Source organism: Lonchura striata, chromosome 2 (assembly GCF_046129695.1).
Source record: "Lonchura striata isolate bLonStr1 chromosome 2, bLonStr1.mat, whole genome shotgun sequence".
Lineage (NCBI taxonomy): Eukaryota > Metazoa > Chordata > Aves > Passeriformes > Estrildidae > Lonchura > Lonchura striata.
This window is the reverse complement of record NC_134604.1, coordinates 102,900,710-102,918,250: the sequence shown is the minus strand read 5'-3', so window position 1 is coordinate 102,918,250 and position 17,541 is coordinate 102,900,710. Positions and strand designations below refer to the sequence as shown.

Sequence of the window (17,541 nt, the reverse complement as noted above, 5' to 3'; positions counted from 1 at the left end):
AAGAGGCCAAACACTTGAGGACAAATTTTAAAGCCCTTTGGATCATTATTGTTACTGAACTTAGGAAAACCATCTTTCTCCTGGCTTCCACCCAACAGTCCTTTTTTGTGCTGAGGTGCTGATTTGGAGATGCTGGTGAGCAATGGAAGAAACAGCAAGGTTTGAATAAATAGGGCTCTACTTCTCAGTGTTGCTGGTTGTTGTCACAATTGCTGACAAGCCTGGCCCTGACCTGATGACGAGAATTACAAGGGTGAGGGGAACATCCAGATTTGTGCTTTCCTACAGAAACTAGGTAAAAAGCACAAATTCTTAAATGTCTTATTGCACAGACAGGCAACAAATGCACACACACACACAAAATCAAATAAAACACATAGTGTCCTCCCCCTCCCTCTTTCCATGGCAGATACGTGTCCCTGGAGCTGGGGTATGGTTTCCCAGCCCTCTGGCCTTCACAATGTTCTCGGCACTGCTTGTACACTCCCTGCGTGCACATCCATATGCTCATCCTCTGTTTTTATTGCTGAAGGTTATTGAGGGTAAATGTAGGCCTCCAATGCCACTTTCTATGGCCAATTTAGAGCTCTCAGATAATCTCCTGTGAGGTCACCCACCTCTTCTAAATGTCATGCACGCATGTGATCTGAAGGCCTTCACAGTCTGTCCTCATGCCTGAATGACATCCCTGTGACTCAGCCACTAACACCTCTGAATGAGGCCATCCCTTAATTCCCTGCTATGGCTGTTTCTCCCATAAAATGTTACTGAGCATCCTCACAATAAGAGAAATCAAGTGGGGCAGCGCGAGGGGCAAGAGCTCCGCGGAGATTAGGAAAATGACACTGGACGGCACCATGTAGTAGAGAAAATTCATTTGACATCAAATTCATATAGTCATGACTCAAATGGCACATGTGGGGTCTTCCCTTGCCCTTGAGAGCAGAGGAATGTGCTCTGCCTATGCCCCACATCCAGCAAGGCAGCTGAAATCAGTTGTGTTCTGACCTAAGCCCAAAGGCCAGGTCAGCTGCAGGTGTAGGGGAAGCTCTGCTGCTGTGCACCATGGATCCATCAGCAGCCTCCACCTGGAGAAGAGCCCCAGCAGATCAGGAGTTCTGGAGGAGCCTGATTCAGAAGGACACGAGGTGGGACCACAGCCTCCAAAACCCCTTCCTGCTGGGGTGGAAGCAGACCAGGAAGGCTCCTCTCCTTCCCTCCTCTTCCCTTCAGCAAGACCCAGGCTCTGCTAGCTCTGCTAGCCTCTGCTGGGATTGCACCCATCTAGCCTGCTTGGCTGAGGCTTCCTGCCCTGCAGGGAGCTCCTCACATCTGTGGGGAAAAACCCAGTGCCCAGGATTTCTAGTCCTTCCCCACAAAGCTGGGACTACCTCATCCCTCCGTGAGGTTCTTTAGTGTGACTGTGATTTCCTCAGTGAAGTCATTCTGTGCTGGAGCAGCAAGTGAACCAGTACACTGGGGAAGTGATTTTGCATTGCAGGATTTCAAGATTTCAATGTGGAGGCCTAATTCCTCCAGAATTTGTCTTGTTGTATCCCAGCAGTCTCACTGGTGTTGCATTGTCTGGCAAACCTTTACCAAGAGCAACTTCCAATTCTTCAAGGGGGTCTCTCTGCTGCACCTCCTTCAGCTTGGTATGGTACAGCACGAATCAGAATATGGCTGTGGTTAGTCTTGATTATTGTTTTTTTTGACTTACTGATATTTTGCACACCTTGCTCCTTCTCCTCAAGAAAAGAGAGAATAAAGTGGCATCCAGAAATGCAAATTACTAATATCCAGAACAAGAAATACCAATCTAAAAAAGAAAATTACCTGTTTTATTCATCTTTATGACATGTAGGAGAAAAAACAAGAAAAAACTAGCTCTGACATCAGTGATAGTGGAGTTAATTTCCCCACTAGTGCAGTCAGTTGTCAAAAATGCATTTTTTATAGATCTATCTCAGCAGTTCTCAAATCATGACATCTCTGGGAAGCAGCTTTATAAAGAGCAGTGATGTTGGGCACTGACCTTCCGATGGGTTTTCCTGTGAAGAGGCAATGCTTTCAGGCAGACACTTTGCATGCCCTTTGTTCTGTACATTTTCAGCTTGCTGACATGCTTAGTAAATTTTGCAAACAGCAATTATGATGTCTCCAAAGCATCACACACCAGCATGTATCCAAGGCTTTCTCCTATTTAAAGCTTTTGTTTTTCAGTAAAGCACCTCTATTTAGAAATGCATTTGTGTGAATCACCAAAGCCTGAGGACTCTGTGTATTAGAAGCAGAAGATCCTTAACTACAGCCCTCAGAGGGGTTCAAAATACCTCTAATCCATCTCCTTGCCTCCAGGCAGATTTATAAGGAATGTATTTTTTACAGAACACTTTAAAGATGATGCCATGTTTGATGGCAACCTCATGACCTCCCTAGGCAATTTGTTCTAACCTTTTGTTGTCTTTACTGTTAGCTAATTTAAAGCTGTTATTATTTGCCTGCATATATATATCATATATCCGTGATATTACATGTTATGCCTCTGCAGGAAACACACAACACTCAGTAGAGCAATCAAATTGAAAAATTATTACATTATCAATTTCCATCCCAGAGGTGAGAAAGCAAACCCTGTATTTCCCAAGACATAATTGGCCTACATGCAAGAGGGGACCTTGGTCTCCTGTCATTTTTCTAGGTCAGATGACAAAAATAATGAGTCTTAAAGGAAAGTGAGCAGGTTCTTGCTGAGCCCAAGCAAGGAGGCTGGCACTCAGAAGAACTAGAAATGGTTCCCAGTCCTGGGAGGCTCCACCTTCTCTAATGCCACTAGAGAACAGACCAAAACCGAAACAAGGGAAAAAAGGAAAGGGGTAGGTGACTAAAGTTTAAAAGTCAAACCCCAAACTGCTTAACCATGCAGAAGATGTAGCTCAGAACACATTTTTTTATCTTCACAAGCAAGGAGCCCAAATTGTTGGAACCTCCAACAATGTCAGACATTTTGGGGGGTTCCAGGCCCTGGTCAGAAGCATTTGAGACCCTGGCAGGCAGCTGGAAACAGCTGTGATTTTGAGTTTGAGCCATGGAATGATTTACCAACTTTGCAGGAAGAACAAGAAGTCACAAAAGTTTAGCTATTATAGTAGAAGTAGTTACAAAGTAGAGGGAAGAATTTTTTAGTGCTGTACAGGGGGGTTTTAATACATGTACAGGAGGGTTTTTACTTTGTACATGGGGGTCAGAGGTTTTAAGATGGAGGGATTTGGGCTTGTCCTGTCCTCCCTCTTTCTTCTTCCTTATCTCCATGTTCTTGGTGATATTGGCACTCACAGATTGGTTTAGAGTAGAAAAGCACCATTTAATATAGGTAATAGGTATAGGGGAAAACTGTAAACATGTAACACGTAATGTACCATATAAAAGATAGCAGCAGCCCTGGGCTTGGGGAGAGAAGAAGACACACACAGAGAGGATGTCAGGGTGTGTGTGTGCCTCTGCCCAGGCTGCTGAGTAAACCACAGCAGCCTGAGAAGACAATCCTTTAGATAACTTGAAATAAAGAACCATGAGACCAAACAACAAGAGACTGCTGAGCTTTTCTTTGGAAGCACGGGTTGGAGGAGAGACTTTACCACCACACGGAGCCCCTGAACCAGGCCAGGGTTCCATCACAAATGAGTATACAGTGATTGGTGCAATTAGAAATTATGCTGTTTAAATGTAAAGAGTCAGCACAGAAAACGTCAAGGCACAAAGTAGGATTATACCTTCCCCAGTGATTCTCCTGGTTGGAACTTTTGGTCATGATGAAATGAAAGTCAGTATAAGAAATATTGATAGAGATAATTTCATGTCTCAACAGCCTTTGGAAGTTGAGACTAGTAGCTGAGTTGAAGCTTTTCTGGAGCTACAGCTTCCCACAGTTGTGTAGGGGATGTAGAAGGACTGAAGTTGTTTTGGAAAGCCTGAACCATTTTTTATTCCTAATACAAATGTTCACCACTAATACCAATCACAAGAAAATCCTTTTCTCTTCTCTCCCTCCACATTTTTTAAATGAGAAACTAACTCTAATTTCCTGGCATACCATTAGCACCCAACACATCAAACCATCCAAAAGGATAAGAAGAATGAAGACGTCTATTTTCATCACTGAACACATAAGCTTTTAAAAATAACATGCTGAGGTGGGCCAAGGGGAGAAGAACTTTACCCCCCATCCTTGCACATTCGTCCCATAGTGATGCCTGCTTTTATGGCAGTGCAGGCTGCCACAGGAAGCCAAGGTTTAATAGTTTAAGGTTGAATAGCCTGGCTCCCCTTGGAGCTAGCATTTGTGACCTTTAGAAGCCTGTCCAAACCAGAAGCTGGTAAATATTTGTTTCTAAGAGAAACCCAAACAATTAAGAGTAAAAGGATTTATTGACTGCAGTGACTTACAGCAGTGGCCTCATGGGAGGGAGGTTTCCAGCACCTTCTGAGTGTTCCAAAAGTGCCCATTGCACACAGAACTGTCCTGAACAAATCTGACACTTTGGTGTCACCTTGATAACAGAGTCACAGAATTTTAGTAAGTAGGAAGGACATTGTCATGAGGAGCAGTGGCCATTAGGATTGCTTAGCTGCCTGATGGGACCTTGGCTTCCAACTGCTCTTTCTGCCTTTGAAAGTGGCCTGATTACTTTTGTTTTCTGATAGCATCCAGCTATGCCTATTTATCCTCTTGTTTTTCTTTTCAGTTGAGCATTTCAGTACACAGGAAACCACAAATGGCCTTCAGGAACTGAAGTTCTCTGCAATACTTTTTTTTTTTTTTTCTGGACTTATGGCAATGTGCTGCAATTCCAGAAGCTGTAGAAATGCAGTATTTTCTCCAGTAACTCTTTTCTGAAAATAAGAGGAAGAAAATAAGAGGAAGATCAGGAGAATGCCTGATCTGAGTAGTGGGGGGGGGGGGGGGGAGGGGGGGAGGGGGAAGAAATCAACCTTTTTTAATGAATTACTTTTATTAATAATTTAATTAAACATTTCCAGAAGTTGAAGCAGTAGGAAACAATGTAGCAGGGGCTCCCACATAACACTGATGTCTGAGGACTCTGCTCCCCAAAGCATCAGTGAAGGCTGCAGAATGAGCACAACCTAGCAGAGATTATTGCTGCCCTTCCCCATCACCAGGGCCTGCTCTCTGCACACAAGCCACTGACAATCTCTACACAACAAGAGTCAGTCCATTAAAAATAAAGTGCTGTAGCTAGAAACTCACCAGTCTCTCCTCTCTAGGAGATAAGGGGCTCAGTTGTAAAGGTCTGATCTTTAAAATTACCTTTATTCTAACAGGACCATTGGGAGTTGATTATACCCTGAATATCAGGTGAGAAAGCTGGCATATAAGGTTGAAAAATTAATCTGAGACAGACTCCCAAGATCCTCTGTGCTAAGAAAATTATGTTTCTGTTTGTTCCAGAGTTGATGGCAAAATTTCTATTGGCTTTGAAGGAATCAAAACCAGTCTCTATTTCCATATAACTCTGTAAACTTTGGACTGAAAAGCAGTTATTCAAGCACAAAGTTAATTTGAAGAAAATTGCAAAATATAGCTCCGTGCAGAAGATCTGTTAGACTTCTAACAGCAATTTTATATCATCAAAGGCAAATAAAACCTGTTGGGGAAAAACAGACAGGTGATTTGTATGGTGACTGCTTTCATATTCTGTTTATACTTTCAATTTACAGCCTCTAAGCCACAGTCAGGCGTAGCAGAAATATCAGGGTGTGCAGTTTGTTTGCACAGACTGTTTATTTTACATGTTCAGCTGGTGTGTGTCAAAAGTGAGTGGATATGGCTATTTCAAGGTATGTCCTGACTTGAGTGTTTTCTTTCCAGACACTGTAATCTTCAAACCCTGGAAATTATGTTATGGTGCTGATGATGGGAAGTATGGGAGAATTTACCTAACACAATCAATTTTTTTATAGGTTTTGACTTAGTTGGTGTAATGAAGTGCTATACCAGCAGTGCACAGTATCTGCCTGCATAATGATAGGCTGAAAGTCTGCCTCCAGTCTAATTTGTGAAGTTAATATTTTGACTTTTCTTTTGGTGTTTTTTGGTTTTGTTTCCTTTCATTTTGTTTTTTTTTGCCAGGGCTGTAGGCATATTCATATGTTACTGTGAGCTGAATGAAGGTGAAGAGATTATCTACTGCTCTACATATATAAGCCTATTCACTTTTTGAGATTAGGTTTCTTCTGACCATATTTCTTATTTTCACAGTACAAATTCAGGAAATTTTCTTTGTGGCAACTTGCTTGTTTGACCATGGTTCAGCAAAGAGAAAGACTGGTAGAGGATGAAGGTAGGGAAGCCCTTTCAATTGGTCAAGTTGGCCTAAACTATTCTATTGCTGTCCCTGAATGGCAGGGGAAGGTGTGTTGCTCTTAGACATTTAAAGTTTGTGTTACCCCACAAAGAGTTTCAGGTTCATCTGTCCCCTTCACCTGCTTTTTCTTCACTTGTCTACAGTTTCCTTTCTTGGGAGTGACAGAACTAACACAGAGCAATGATTTTCCTGCTTCAGGCAGGCTGCTGCTCTGTCATGCCACGTCACACTGCTGGGGCTCAGGGCATGAATGGTCACTCCCTTCAAGGGTCACTTATGTCAATCCTTACCCTAGACACATGAGACCAAAATCAGCTTGCCAAATAGAACAGCCTTTCAAGTTGTTTTGGGCATACTATGTGTTTTTTCTGTGCAGGCAAACATTTTCACTTCCATGATAGAGTCAGTATTTGCCTTGTTCCTGTCATAAGAACTCCAAATTAAAATTAATAAAAGTAAGCTCATAGCACATTAATTCTTGGAGAGTGCCTTGGAGATGAGAGATTTGGCTCACTGCTATCCACAGTTTATGTGCATGCCCAGCTGGCATCCAGATCCTTCATAGAGGAGGAGAAATTTGCTAGACTGGTAGTTTGTCCAGTGTCATTGGAGAGGTGACACTTTCACCCTCCATTCCACTGTCACCTTTGGAAAAACTATAAATGTATAAATGTTAGAGTCAGAAACGAACTTCCCATTTTCACCTTCACAAGAGCAGAGGTGTGTGTCATGTTTTCTCGTGTCCTATAGTGACAGGGGTAAATGACACACATTCCATCAATGTCATTGTCACACTCCAGTATGGCTTTATTCAGTTAGGAGTCATTGAGGAAAAAAAGCTCTCTAGACACCTGGGGGTTTGTCATCCATCCTTCATTCTTTGGCATGTGCAATTAATTCCAGCTGCACTTCACCCATGGGTGCTCTCCCACTCTCAAACCTGAGAGCTTGTGAATAAATGAAAAAGGATCAGCATGTGCAGGGGCAATCCTTTCACTCCCAAGGATAAGCCTGAGTCTTACATGACATGGAGGGACCAAGTCCAGCTCACTAAGTGATGTGGGGGTGCTGCTGACAGTGATCACAACAATGATGACAATAGTGTACAGACTTTAGGAACACTTTCAGTGATCAGCTGAGTGTAGACATGAGGATCTCATTGTCCCATGCAGTAACAGCAGCTGATTGCACTGTAACCTTTACTTTGCTCACCAAGAGTCCATGTCTTGGAGAACATTTTCATGAATGTGAATTAGGAAATCAAAGAGGATAGTAGAGCTGAATCCTAATAGCTGATGTGAAAAGCACTTGGTTTCAGAGACATGCAGCTTTACTTCAACACTGCAGCTTTACTTCATCTCTGTGGTGTCCCAATACAGGAAAAAGTCAGTTTTCTCCTCTGTGCTATCAGAGCACTGGTTGTACCTTACTTCTCTATCCCTATAAAAACTCATCCTCCTCCTAATTACAAGTAAATGCATTCAAAGATCATTGAATGTGTCAGGCTAGTCCTCATGTCCTTATCCTTTTCTTAGACCTGAGGTGTATCCCAGCTGTAGGGGTTTTGTGCTGGATACAGGTATCACCATGGAGATCAGGCCAGGGTGGGCTGGGCTGTGTGCAGGTGGGTGGCTGTGTCCAGCCAGGCAGAGGGGAAAGCTCAGCTCTCCTGCCATGAGGAGTCACACAGCCCAGCTGTTGCCACCACATCAGCCATCCCACTGCCCAAGCAGATAAGGGCTGGGAACAGAGTTCAACCAGCCCCAAGGTCTTTGGGAGGCAGGAATGCCACATGGGGGTCAGAAATGTTCCTTTTATAGCAGGAGGGCTTCCATACGTGCAGACAGGACCCCGTGAGCAGAGCAGCTTCAGCCAGGGCTGTACAAACCCATGCTGTGCAAAGTCAGCAGCCAGAGGTGTCTGTGAGCATCCCCCAAGCTGGAGGCAGAGGGAAGATGTCCCTGGGCAGGGGTTGCAGGTCCCTCTCTGCCCCAGCAACAGCACAGGCAGCACTGCTTGCCCAGGGCTGGAAGCCAGGGCTCAGTGCAGAGCATCTCTGGTGCCACCTGCCCATCACAGGAACAGATGAACCCCAAGCAGCCCTCCACCCTCAGCTGTGAGATGCTGTGAAAGCTATTAGTGCATCTGCTCTGAAATGGGCTCATTAAAATACACATTCTCCTCCATTATCCCGTGGCTGCAGTGCCTGACTCATCCCACTGCAGTTACTCTGGAATGGGAACCCAAGTTTAAAATTTTACAACTTTTTTTTATCCACCAGGGAAGCTCTCTGGTGATAGCAGTGGAAGCTGGAACAGCTTCTGTCTTCATGGGAGGCAAACAAAACCTGCAAAAACAGAGAGAGAGAGAGAGAGAGAGGAGATAAATGAGGCACTGTCCAATTGAAAGTCTGTTATTTCATGTTGCCTTTCACAATTTGACACAGGATGCTTTCTTGCACAGCTGTAGCTGGTGCTGGAGTAACCCAGCTGGGATGTGGTCACTCCCAGCCCAGTGTGCCAGTGGTATTTCCCCCTTTCCTCCTCTTTTCCCACAGAGCACAGAAGAGTGCCACACAGCCATGGCTTAGCAGCCTGGTCTTGCAGCAAGCTTTGGCTGGGGTCCCTGCTCTGACTCCTGACCATGCCACACCTCACCTCTGCCCAGGGCCAGACAGAGCCTTGCACTCAGCTTTTCTGCCAGCACTGTCCCCAGACACAGACCCCTCTGAGGTGACACAGGGGTGGGCACAGGGGGCTGAGGGATTGCAGAACTCCCCAGCTCACAGGGACAGTGTCCTGTGGGCACCCCTTGCACGGGGCTTAAAGCCACCAGCAACCCCAGCCTCGCCCTGCCAAAATGGAAACCTCACGGCCTCAGCCCATGCAAGCTGAGAACCTTCTCTTTTGCTTTTATACACAGACATGATCTCACCAGACATTGCTTTTAGCTGCAAGAAAATTCCTCCCTCTTACTGTTTTGCTCTTAAGAACTTCTTTCCTGGGCTAAACATGCTTTGCTTTAAATAGATGTGCTGACCCAAATACTACCATGAATGATTATTCAAGGATGAAGAACAGACTGGAGTCCAAAGATTTTTACAAGACAACTTAAATCAATATCATCTTTCTGATTAGCACTTCTAGGAAACCTGTATGGCTATACTCATTACTTGGCTCATTTTGCTGTTATTTGTTCATGCAGTACATTATCAAGCATCTGAAATATTTACTCTGTTGTCCACTGGACTGCACTGATTTCTTTTGGAACAAAATGTAACTTGATAATCTTCTGCTGTGGATTTTTATAACTAATATTTTACAGTAACCTACTTGTTAGTAATGAGCCTAGTATCACTTATACAACTCTTTTTATAATATTTACCCTTAAAAATAATTTGCGCCATTTAAAATAATAATTAAATTGTTTATTAAGCAATGGCCTACTTGCAATATTAAACTGAACATGGCATTGCAACTTGGGACATTTTTCAATTTTTTATAGCAAAAACCTCTGCATGTGTGGAAGCCAACATTTTTCAAAGCACACATCTAAATGTTTTTTTTTTTTTATTTCAGACTGCCTACTGTAATAGAGCAGTCACTTCAACAGAAAATATGCTGAAAGCCTGAAATCTAAATCCAATTTAAAGTCTAAATGATGCACATGATTAAAAATGTATTATCTATCCCACCAAATCAGCATCATTGAAACACTATTTCCCTAATTTTAAGCACCATCTAGTGAGTCAAACATTAGATCTGATCTTCCAAATTACACCCAAGGAAAATAAGATCCTGGTTTGACTGCATCCCGCTTAGTGCTAGGTCTCGTGCTGAGATTTGTAAGTCAGCTGTATAGTCACTGTCTGTTCTCTTACTAATGGACATTAAATATTCCTCCAAAGGTGCTGGAGACCTGAGCTTCTGCATGAAGATAATTTGTTTGTTGACAAAGGAGGATCTTGGCTGAGCAGGCTCCCTAGTTAGATAAGGCTAACTGCCTGGAAGTGAAGCAGGGAAAAACCTCATTTTGATAATGATAATTTTTTTTATCACTCCAGAGCAAGGGATTGGAAAGAATGTGGTTTTATTTCAATTATAAGCAAAAAAAAAGAAAAAAAAAAAATATCTCCAGGCAAATAAACAGCTTTATAAGGATCATGATTCTTACTACTTCCATTAGCTGGCTTGCCATGAAGATGAAGTAGGTCTGAGAGAGAATAGCACAGTAAATCTGCATACAATTATAGGACCTGCTTACCTGGCACTGGTGTTAAATCAGTTCAGTTAAATCAGCGCCAGGAACTGACCTGTATAAACAGCCCCCATGGATGGAATTCATTTGGAAAGCAAGTGATGCACAGCTGGCTGGGTTAACATGGGCATTGGTTGGGTTAACAGGGATGTTCAGACTGAGCCTCTCTGAAATTGCAGAGCTTGTGGCTGGAGCTGTGCTGGTACTTTACACATTCTGGTGCAAGAGCAGGCAGTGGCCTGGCCTTGCTGGGGGTGAGGAAAAGCCACATTGCCTTACTTGGGAGGCAGGAGTGTCATATGGGGGTCAGAAATATTCCTTGGCTGCTAATGCCAATACCCTCAGTTGGCCAAGCCATACATTTGACCTCTTTGTGGTCAAATCTGGGTCCAGGGGAAGTGGATTGATTTATGTGTCCCCAGCCCTACCAGCACTGGCACTTCAGTGATGCCCGGGGCTGGTGGACCAGCCCAGCTCTGTGCCCAGGGTCCCTCTGGCTGCTGCAGCCCCTGCCCAGCCAGTGCTCACCTCTGCTGAGCTGTCTCTGCTTGGGAGGTCACACAGTGAGGGAGGCTGGCCTGGGCCACAGACAGCTCTCTGCTGTTCTGGTTTTGGCTTTTCCCCATTGCTGCCTGTGCATCACCTCTGGCTGTGCCAGAGCAGCTATGGCAGCGCCGGCTAAGGGCTGGAGGGGGACAAGAACTGTTGACTTGCCCCTCAGGTTCCCAGGGAAATTGTGCTGGACAGTGCCCACCTGCTATTTCAAAACAGTGGAGGTTTATCTGCACCTCGTGTTACAGAAATTTGGTACCTGGTGGGATTTAATCGGGGAAAGCAGTGTCTCTAGTGGGAGTGGGAGCATTTAAGGCCTGGTCCCTCATCACCAGGACTCATGACTGCTGAGGGGTGATAGAGGTTCCTGGCCTTTGGTCTCTACTTCCAAAACAGGAGAAGTATCAAAACTGAAGCTTGGAATCAGTTTCTCTAACACCTGAAATACCTTAGCGTTGTCCCAACTTGGACATTGGCAAAACTGCTGGGAAAAAGAAACAAGCATCCCTTTTCTCCTTCATCCCTGCTGCCCATACATGTTGTGTTGCTAGCAAAGGGAAAGATCTTTTAGCAAAAGATTTGTGGTCTATAAATGGTCATGATGGAAAGGGGATTCTAGCAGGAACTCAAATTTCAGAGCTATACAGCAACAAAAAAATAATGTTTCTGGAGTCCTTCTCCACAAAAAGCAGAGCATGTGTAGATATCAGTCTGTTTAGCAAGACAGTTTAAGCTCACTGGAACAGGCACACAGCATGCACAGTCCATATTAGGATCCAGTCATCTCCAAACACTGCTTAGCTACAGGGGTAAGACAGAATTTAATGACATCACATAAATAAATATAAATTAATACAGTAAAAAGGCTTTACCTTGGACTTAAGCAAAAAGCAAAATTTTCCAGTCCTGTGCGATCCTTCTCTGCTCCCAAGTCTGCTGGCTCACAGTGCAGCAAAATGATCAGGCATTTATCAACCCTGGCAAGCTCTGCAAGTCCTGAGAGTGTTTGACTTGGAAAGAAAGGTGTTGGGACAAGATTCCTGAACACCTTCACCCAGAGTTATGCAGGGAAAAAAAGAAGAAATAAAAGCAAGCTTCAAGAGGTCAGAATGTGTAGCCTGCCCAGAGCTGCTATTCCTGGTAGAAATTAGACCCTGAAGTGCCCAGGTGAAAATCAGGGATAATCCCTGTATAAGTGCTTCTAATTGGGACAAACTGAAAGTGAGGAAGTTGAGCAAGACAGCGCTGGCCCACCCCTGGGGGCTCTGGGTTGGTTCCCAGCTGGTAACTGAGAGCAGAATTATGCAAAGCCTCCTCTATAAACAGAATTTGGTTTATTATGGCCGAACTGGGGGAATCTATTTTTATCACCACTTTGTGCAAATGTGTTACCCTTGTGATATCCAGCCAGGTCATTCCAAGTCAGCTGCTTTGGCTGTGGCTGTCACTGGAAGCTCCTCTCTCTGCCCAGTCCCTGGCCCCATTTCTCAACCACCCGGGGTTGGCTCCCAGGCGAGGGGGACGAGGGGATGAGCCTGTGGCTATTCTGGTAGCTGTGAGCTATGGAGGTGTCACGTGAAGCAAAGAGCCAGAAATGCATGTCAAATCGAACCACTGACTAATCATGGTATTTTGGTTGTCTTAGTGGCTGCCGGGGAAAGATTTATGGGCTCAGAAAAATCTTCCCATAATAATCCCTGGGTGCTGATTTGATCTTCGGCTGAGGCTTCCCAGGGCCGTGCGGAACGAGGACGGAAAGGGGGCTGCTGTCCCAGGGTGGTGACGTTTAAACTGATCCGAGTTCAACATACAAAGAAGAGGAGAAAAGTCAGCGCTCTCTTCTCATCTGTGTCTGCTCAGAGCCACGCGCTGGCAGCCAGAGAGGATCCCTTTGATCTGCCTGTGGAGCAAGAAGGGTTGGGGGCGACGGCTGAGCAGACACGAAGGGCCACTTATTGGGACTGTCATCTAGCTCCCTCATCTGTCACCTGATGGCCAGCCAAGCAAGGGCTCGGCACAGCTGTGGACCCTTCATCCTTGTGCAACTTGTGGAGGCAAGAAAAGTAAGCATCCTACAGCTGATATGACATTCGGCTATTTTTTCTATAAAGGAATGAATTGAATTCACTACAAATCTACTAACTGTCCCCCTATGCCAGGCAAGATACTGACTTGTTATTTTGGGTTGGGCTTTTCTCTAACAGCTGGAGGTCTGCTGGGCATTCAAGCAATGGCTCTTGAGTAAGGCAGCTGTTTCAATATCTAATTGCATTTTAGCTCTAATAGCTCAAGAGAAAAGCATTGCATTGTCTGCCATGAGCTACTTCCTGTCCTACTGCAAAGCACACTGCACTACTGTGCTTGCTCAATACCAAAGCCTGAGATCAGAGGGCTTTCTCTGTGACATTTTGCTGAAAGTGAAAGAAAACGAGTTTCCTGCACACAAGTCCTTGTTGGCATGCTCCAGTGACTACTTCCGAGCCATGTTCAAAAATTACACCCAAGAGTCTAAAGCCAGTGTCATTCACCTACAAGTTGTCTCACCCACTGGGCTCCAGCACATCCTGGATTTCATTTACACATCCTTCCTGCCCCTTTCCTTTGAAAGCCTGGAGGATACCTTGGAAGCTGCAAGCTACTTGCAAGTCACTGATGCTATCGGCTTGTGCAATCAGTACTTAGTTAACAATCTTGCCTTGGAAAACTGCTGCTACTCTGCCAATGTGGCCAGGAAGTTCTACCTGCCAGACGCCCTAGCAGCTGCAGAAAAATACATTATCAAAAATGTCTGGAAGCTGCTGGACTTGGATTTGTCAGGACTTCTTGAGCTGAGCTTCAGGTCTTTGCTAGCAGTGATTCAATCACCAGATCTCCCCATGGTGGAAGAACGCCGCCTGTTGAATCTTGTCCTGCTGTGGTTGAAGCAGGATAAATCCAGGCTGGATCATGCAAGCAGCCTTTTAGAGCACATAAGATATGGTCTTATCCCAGTGGAAGAGCTGAGAAAAACCTACACACAGTCAGAAGTGTCCCTCTCAGCAGGTATTAAGTGCTTGATCATAAAAGCGATAAATTATCACACATCTGTATTCAAACAGCCTGTCGTGCAGGATAAGTCCACCACACTGAGGAACCAGAAAACTCGGATCATTCTGCTGGGGGGAGGCACAGCAAGCGAGGGGCTCGTCACTGATGTGGTGGCCTTCGATGTTTACAATCACAAATGGAGAATCCTCACACAGCTGCAGGACAGGGTGCAGAACCACAGCGTGTGTGTGGTGGGGAACTTTCTCTATATCTTGGGAGGAGAGATAGAAAGTGGTACCCTTGGTGATGCTAAAATTGGAAATACCTTATCGGTTACAAACAAGGTCCATCGGTATGATCCGAGATTTAACACGTGGACCCAAATCACGGGCATGCTGGAAAAGAGATGCCAGTTTTCTTGCTGTGTGCTAGGCAGGGATATCTTTGCCATTGGTGGAAGGGGTGAGGACGGATTGCTGCATTCATCTGTGGAAGTCTATGACATCAGCAGAGATAGATGGAGGAAGGCCAGGGAATTGCCATGCAGGATACACGGTCATGCCAGTGCTGTCTGCAAGAACACCATATACATCTCTGGGGGCAAGTACTCGGCCTCAGCCAGCACAAGCAATGACGTTTATTCTCTGAGCTCACCTGAAGGGCAGTGGGTGAAATGTGCCCCAATGAGCATTGCTCGGTTTGGGCATCAGATGGCAACAATCAGGGGATCCATTTTCACCTTTCTGGGACTGTATGAACCTTTCTCTGAAATAGAAAGGTATGACCCAGATCAAAACCAATGGACTCGGTTGAAACCGCTGGTCTACGATCGATTCTCCTATGGCCTGGCAGTGGTAGAGGAAACAGCTCTTCTTATTGGGGGAAAGAAATGGCAAAACTCGCTGGAGGTCTCCACGCAAGACGTGGTTGGCTATGACATTGACAACGATGGCTGGGAAGAGATCTGCAAGGCCCCTCTGCCGTGGTGTGGGCTGCAGTGTGCTGTGCTCCAGCTATCTGAGGTGGCCGAAGAGCAGGACAGCGACAGCCAGCAGAAGAAGCTGCCCAACTGCTGAGCTCCCATGCTGACGAACATCTATCCCAGGAGATGAGTGAGCAGGGCATTCCTGCACTGGCACTGGCACTGAACATGAAAGTGGAAGTTTCGCTTGGATAAGCCAAAAGCTTGGTGGAAACAGGCAAGAAAATCTGGCTCCAGCACAGGAAACACATCTAGGATTTATAGAGCTGGAAGCTGATCTCACTGAGCAAGGATGTAGCAAGCAGCACGCTTAGAGGCGATGAGTGAGAATTGTAATCCTTGACTTTTGGATAATACCAAGATAGCAATTAGTAGGTGTTGCAAGTGGGATTTTTAAATATTAAAAAATATAATCCATATTTTCTGTTTTCTTAATCAGAGGTAATTTTCCCAGCTGGTAAGTGTTATTGAGTTTTTATGCTATGGCTAAGCGAGAGCTGTATAAAGACTAGAAAATTGATGCCTACAAGAATTAGTAGGAAGCATTGCCAAGGAAAAAGTATTATTTGATATACTACTTACTAGGCAAGAATGTCTTAGCTAACCGGCATGAAATTACTGGCAGAAAGCATGGACTTTTCACTATGTAGACTCAGCTACAGCTGAAAGTTAAAAAGTGTTTGATAGAAGCCATTTCTCTCTCAGTGGCCTTTGTTGTAGAACACCTTCCAGATGCTTAATTTGTGTCATTTTAAAGATGCGCACTGCTGGTGATGTACAATTCTTTTGTATCCAAACCCTGTATTGGCTCAGATGGCCAGAGTTGAGTGGGTATCCTTATCCTTAGCCTCCAAGAAGTTTCTTAGAGGAGTAACAAGCTGTTTCTGATGCCTTGGCATTTACCTCAGCACCATATGCTGTTTATCACACCTGTTCATAAGGCTAAAATGCTTTGTTGCTGTTGAGCTGCTACATGAGAGAACCCAGCAGTCAAAAAGGTTTACTTTCATCAAAGAGTACAAAGGGGAGGGAGGTAACTGAAGGTTTTCAGAAGTCCTTACTCAGTGTCTGCTTACATACAAATCAGCAATTGTGTCACTCCCTTTTGGCCACACTGGCAGCATTTGAAATCACACTGGGGTACATGAATATGTGAAATGTAGACAAAATGGCCAGATGCCACAGAATCAATCTGGTATGGACTAAAGGGAATCTTGAGCCATAAATGTTCATTTAAAAGCTAAATTTATTGTACTTCATTTTACAGTGTTCCCTTTCTAGGCTGAGAGTTAATACAATAAAAATATATATAGAAGAACATTTAATAGTTTTAAAAGAAGGCAGCACAATGGAGAGGACACATGTTCTTTGTCACTAGACTAGCTTAAAAAACTGTAATGTTTCATTTTCACCTTTAAAGCAATCAAGCTAACTTTACTAATGTAAAGTGCAGGCAGAACGGCTGTTGCATAGCAACAGATCTAAGTCTTCTGAACTGCCTTGGTTTTGACAAGGAATCAACTACACAATGTGCATATACATCCATCAGATATAAAGAGTTTTTCATATGAATATATTTACTTTTGGTCCAGTAAAACAATAGCAAGAGAATCTAAATGCTTGGAACAATAGCACAATCCATTTCAAGTCAAGCATTTTTTAAGAGAAATTTACAAAAACCTCACAAATTTAATATACAAGTCAGTACCCATGCAGTAAATAAATGTCCAGTTTATACAAACAATATTCTTCTAATAGTACAAATCTTACACTGGATCCAGAATTCTATACAAACGTTAATACATGATTTGTCATCCAGACAACTTGAATATAGGATTACTGAAAATGGGCTACAGAAAGGCCACTCTTCTGTACAGTTGTGCAAAATCTGCAGAACATTTGCAATCCAAACACAATAACAAGATAGAAAATGAGGGGTAGAAAAAGGAAAAGAAAAAAAAAAGGGGAGCAAGAGAGAAAAAGGGGAGAAAGCAAGAAAGAAAGAAAGGAGAGAAAGGAGAGAGGAAGGAGAGAGGAAGGAGAGAGGAAGGAGAGGAAAGAAAGAAAGAAAGAAAGAAAGAAAGAAAGAAAGAAAGAAAGAAAGAAAGAAAGAAAGAAAGAAAGAAAGAAAGAAAGAAAGAAAGAAAGAAAGAAAGAAAGAAAGAAAGAAAGAAAGAAAGAAAGAAAGAAAGAAAGAAAGAAAGAAAGAAAGAAAGAAAGAAAGAAAGAAAGAAAGAAAGAAAGAAAGAAAGAAAGAAAGAAAGAAAGAAAGAAAGAAAGAAAGAAAGAAAGAAAGAAAGAAAGAAAGAAAGAAAGAAAGAAAGAAAGAAAGAAAGA

The 17,541-nt window shown here is 43.9% G+C and overlaps 1 protein-coding gene across 1 annotated transcript; it reads left to right on the top strand.

Moving 5' to 3' along the window:
- The first annotated feature begins 12,767 nt into the window (after positions 1 to 12,767).
- Positions 12,768 to 15,623, top strand: KLHL34 (kelch like family member 34). Its single transcript, XM_021552942.2, has one exon. It carries the CDS (start codon positions 13,511 to 13,513, stop codon positions 15,296 to 15,298), a length of 1,788 nt encoding a protein of 595 aa, XP_021408617.2. The 5' UTR covers positions 12,768 to 13,510; the 3' UTR covers positions 15,299 to 15,623.
- The last annotated feature ends 1,918 nt before the right edge of the window (positions 15,624 to 17,541 follow it).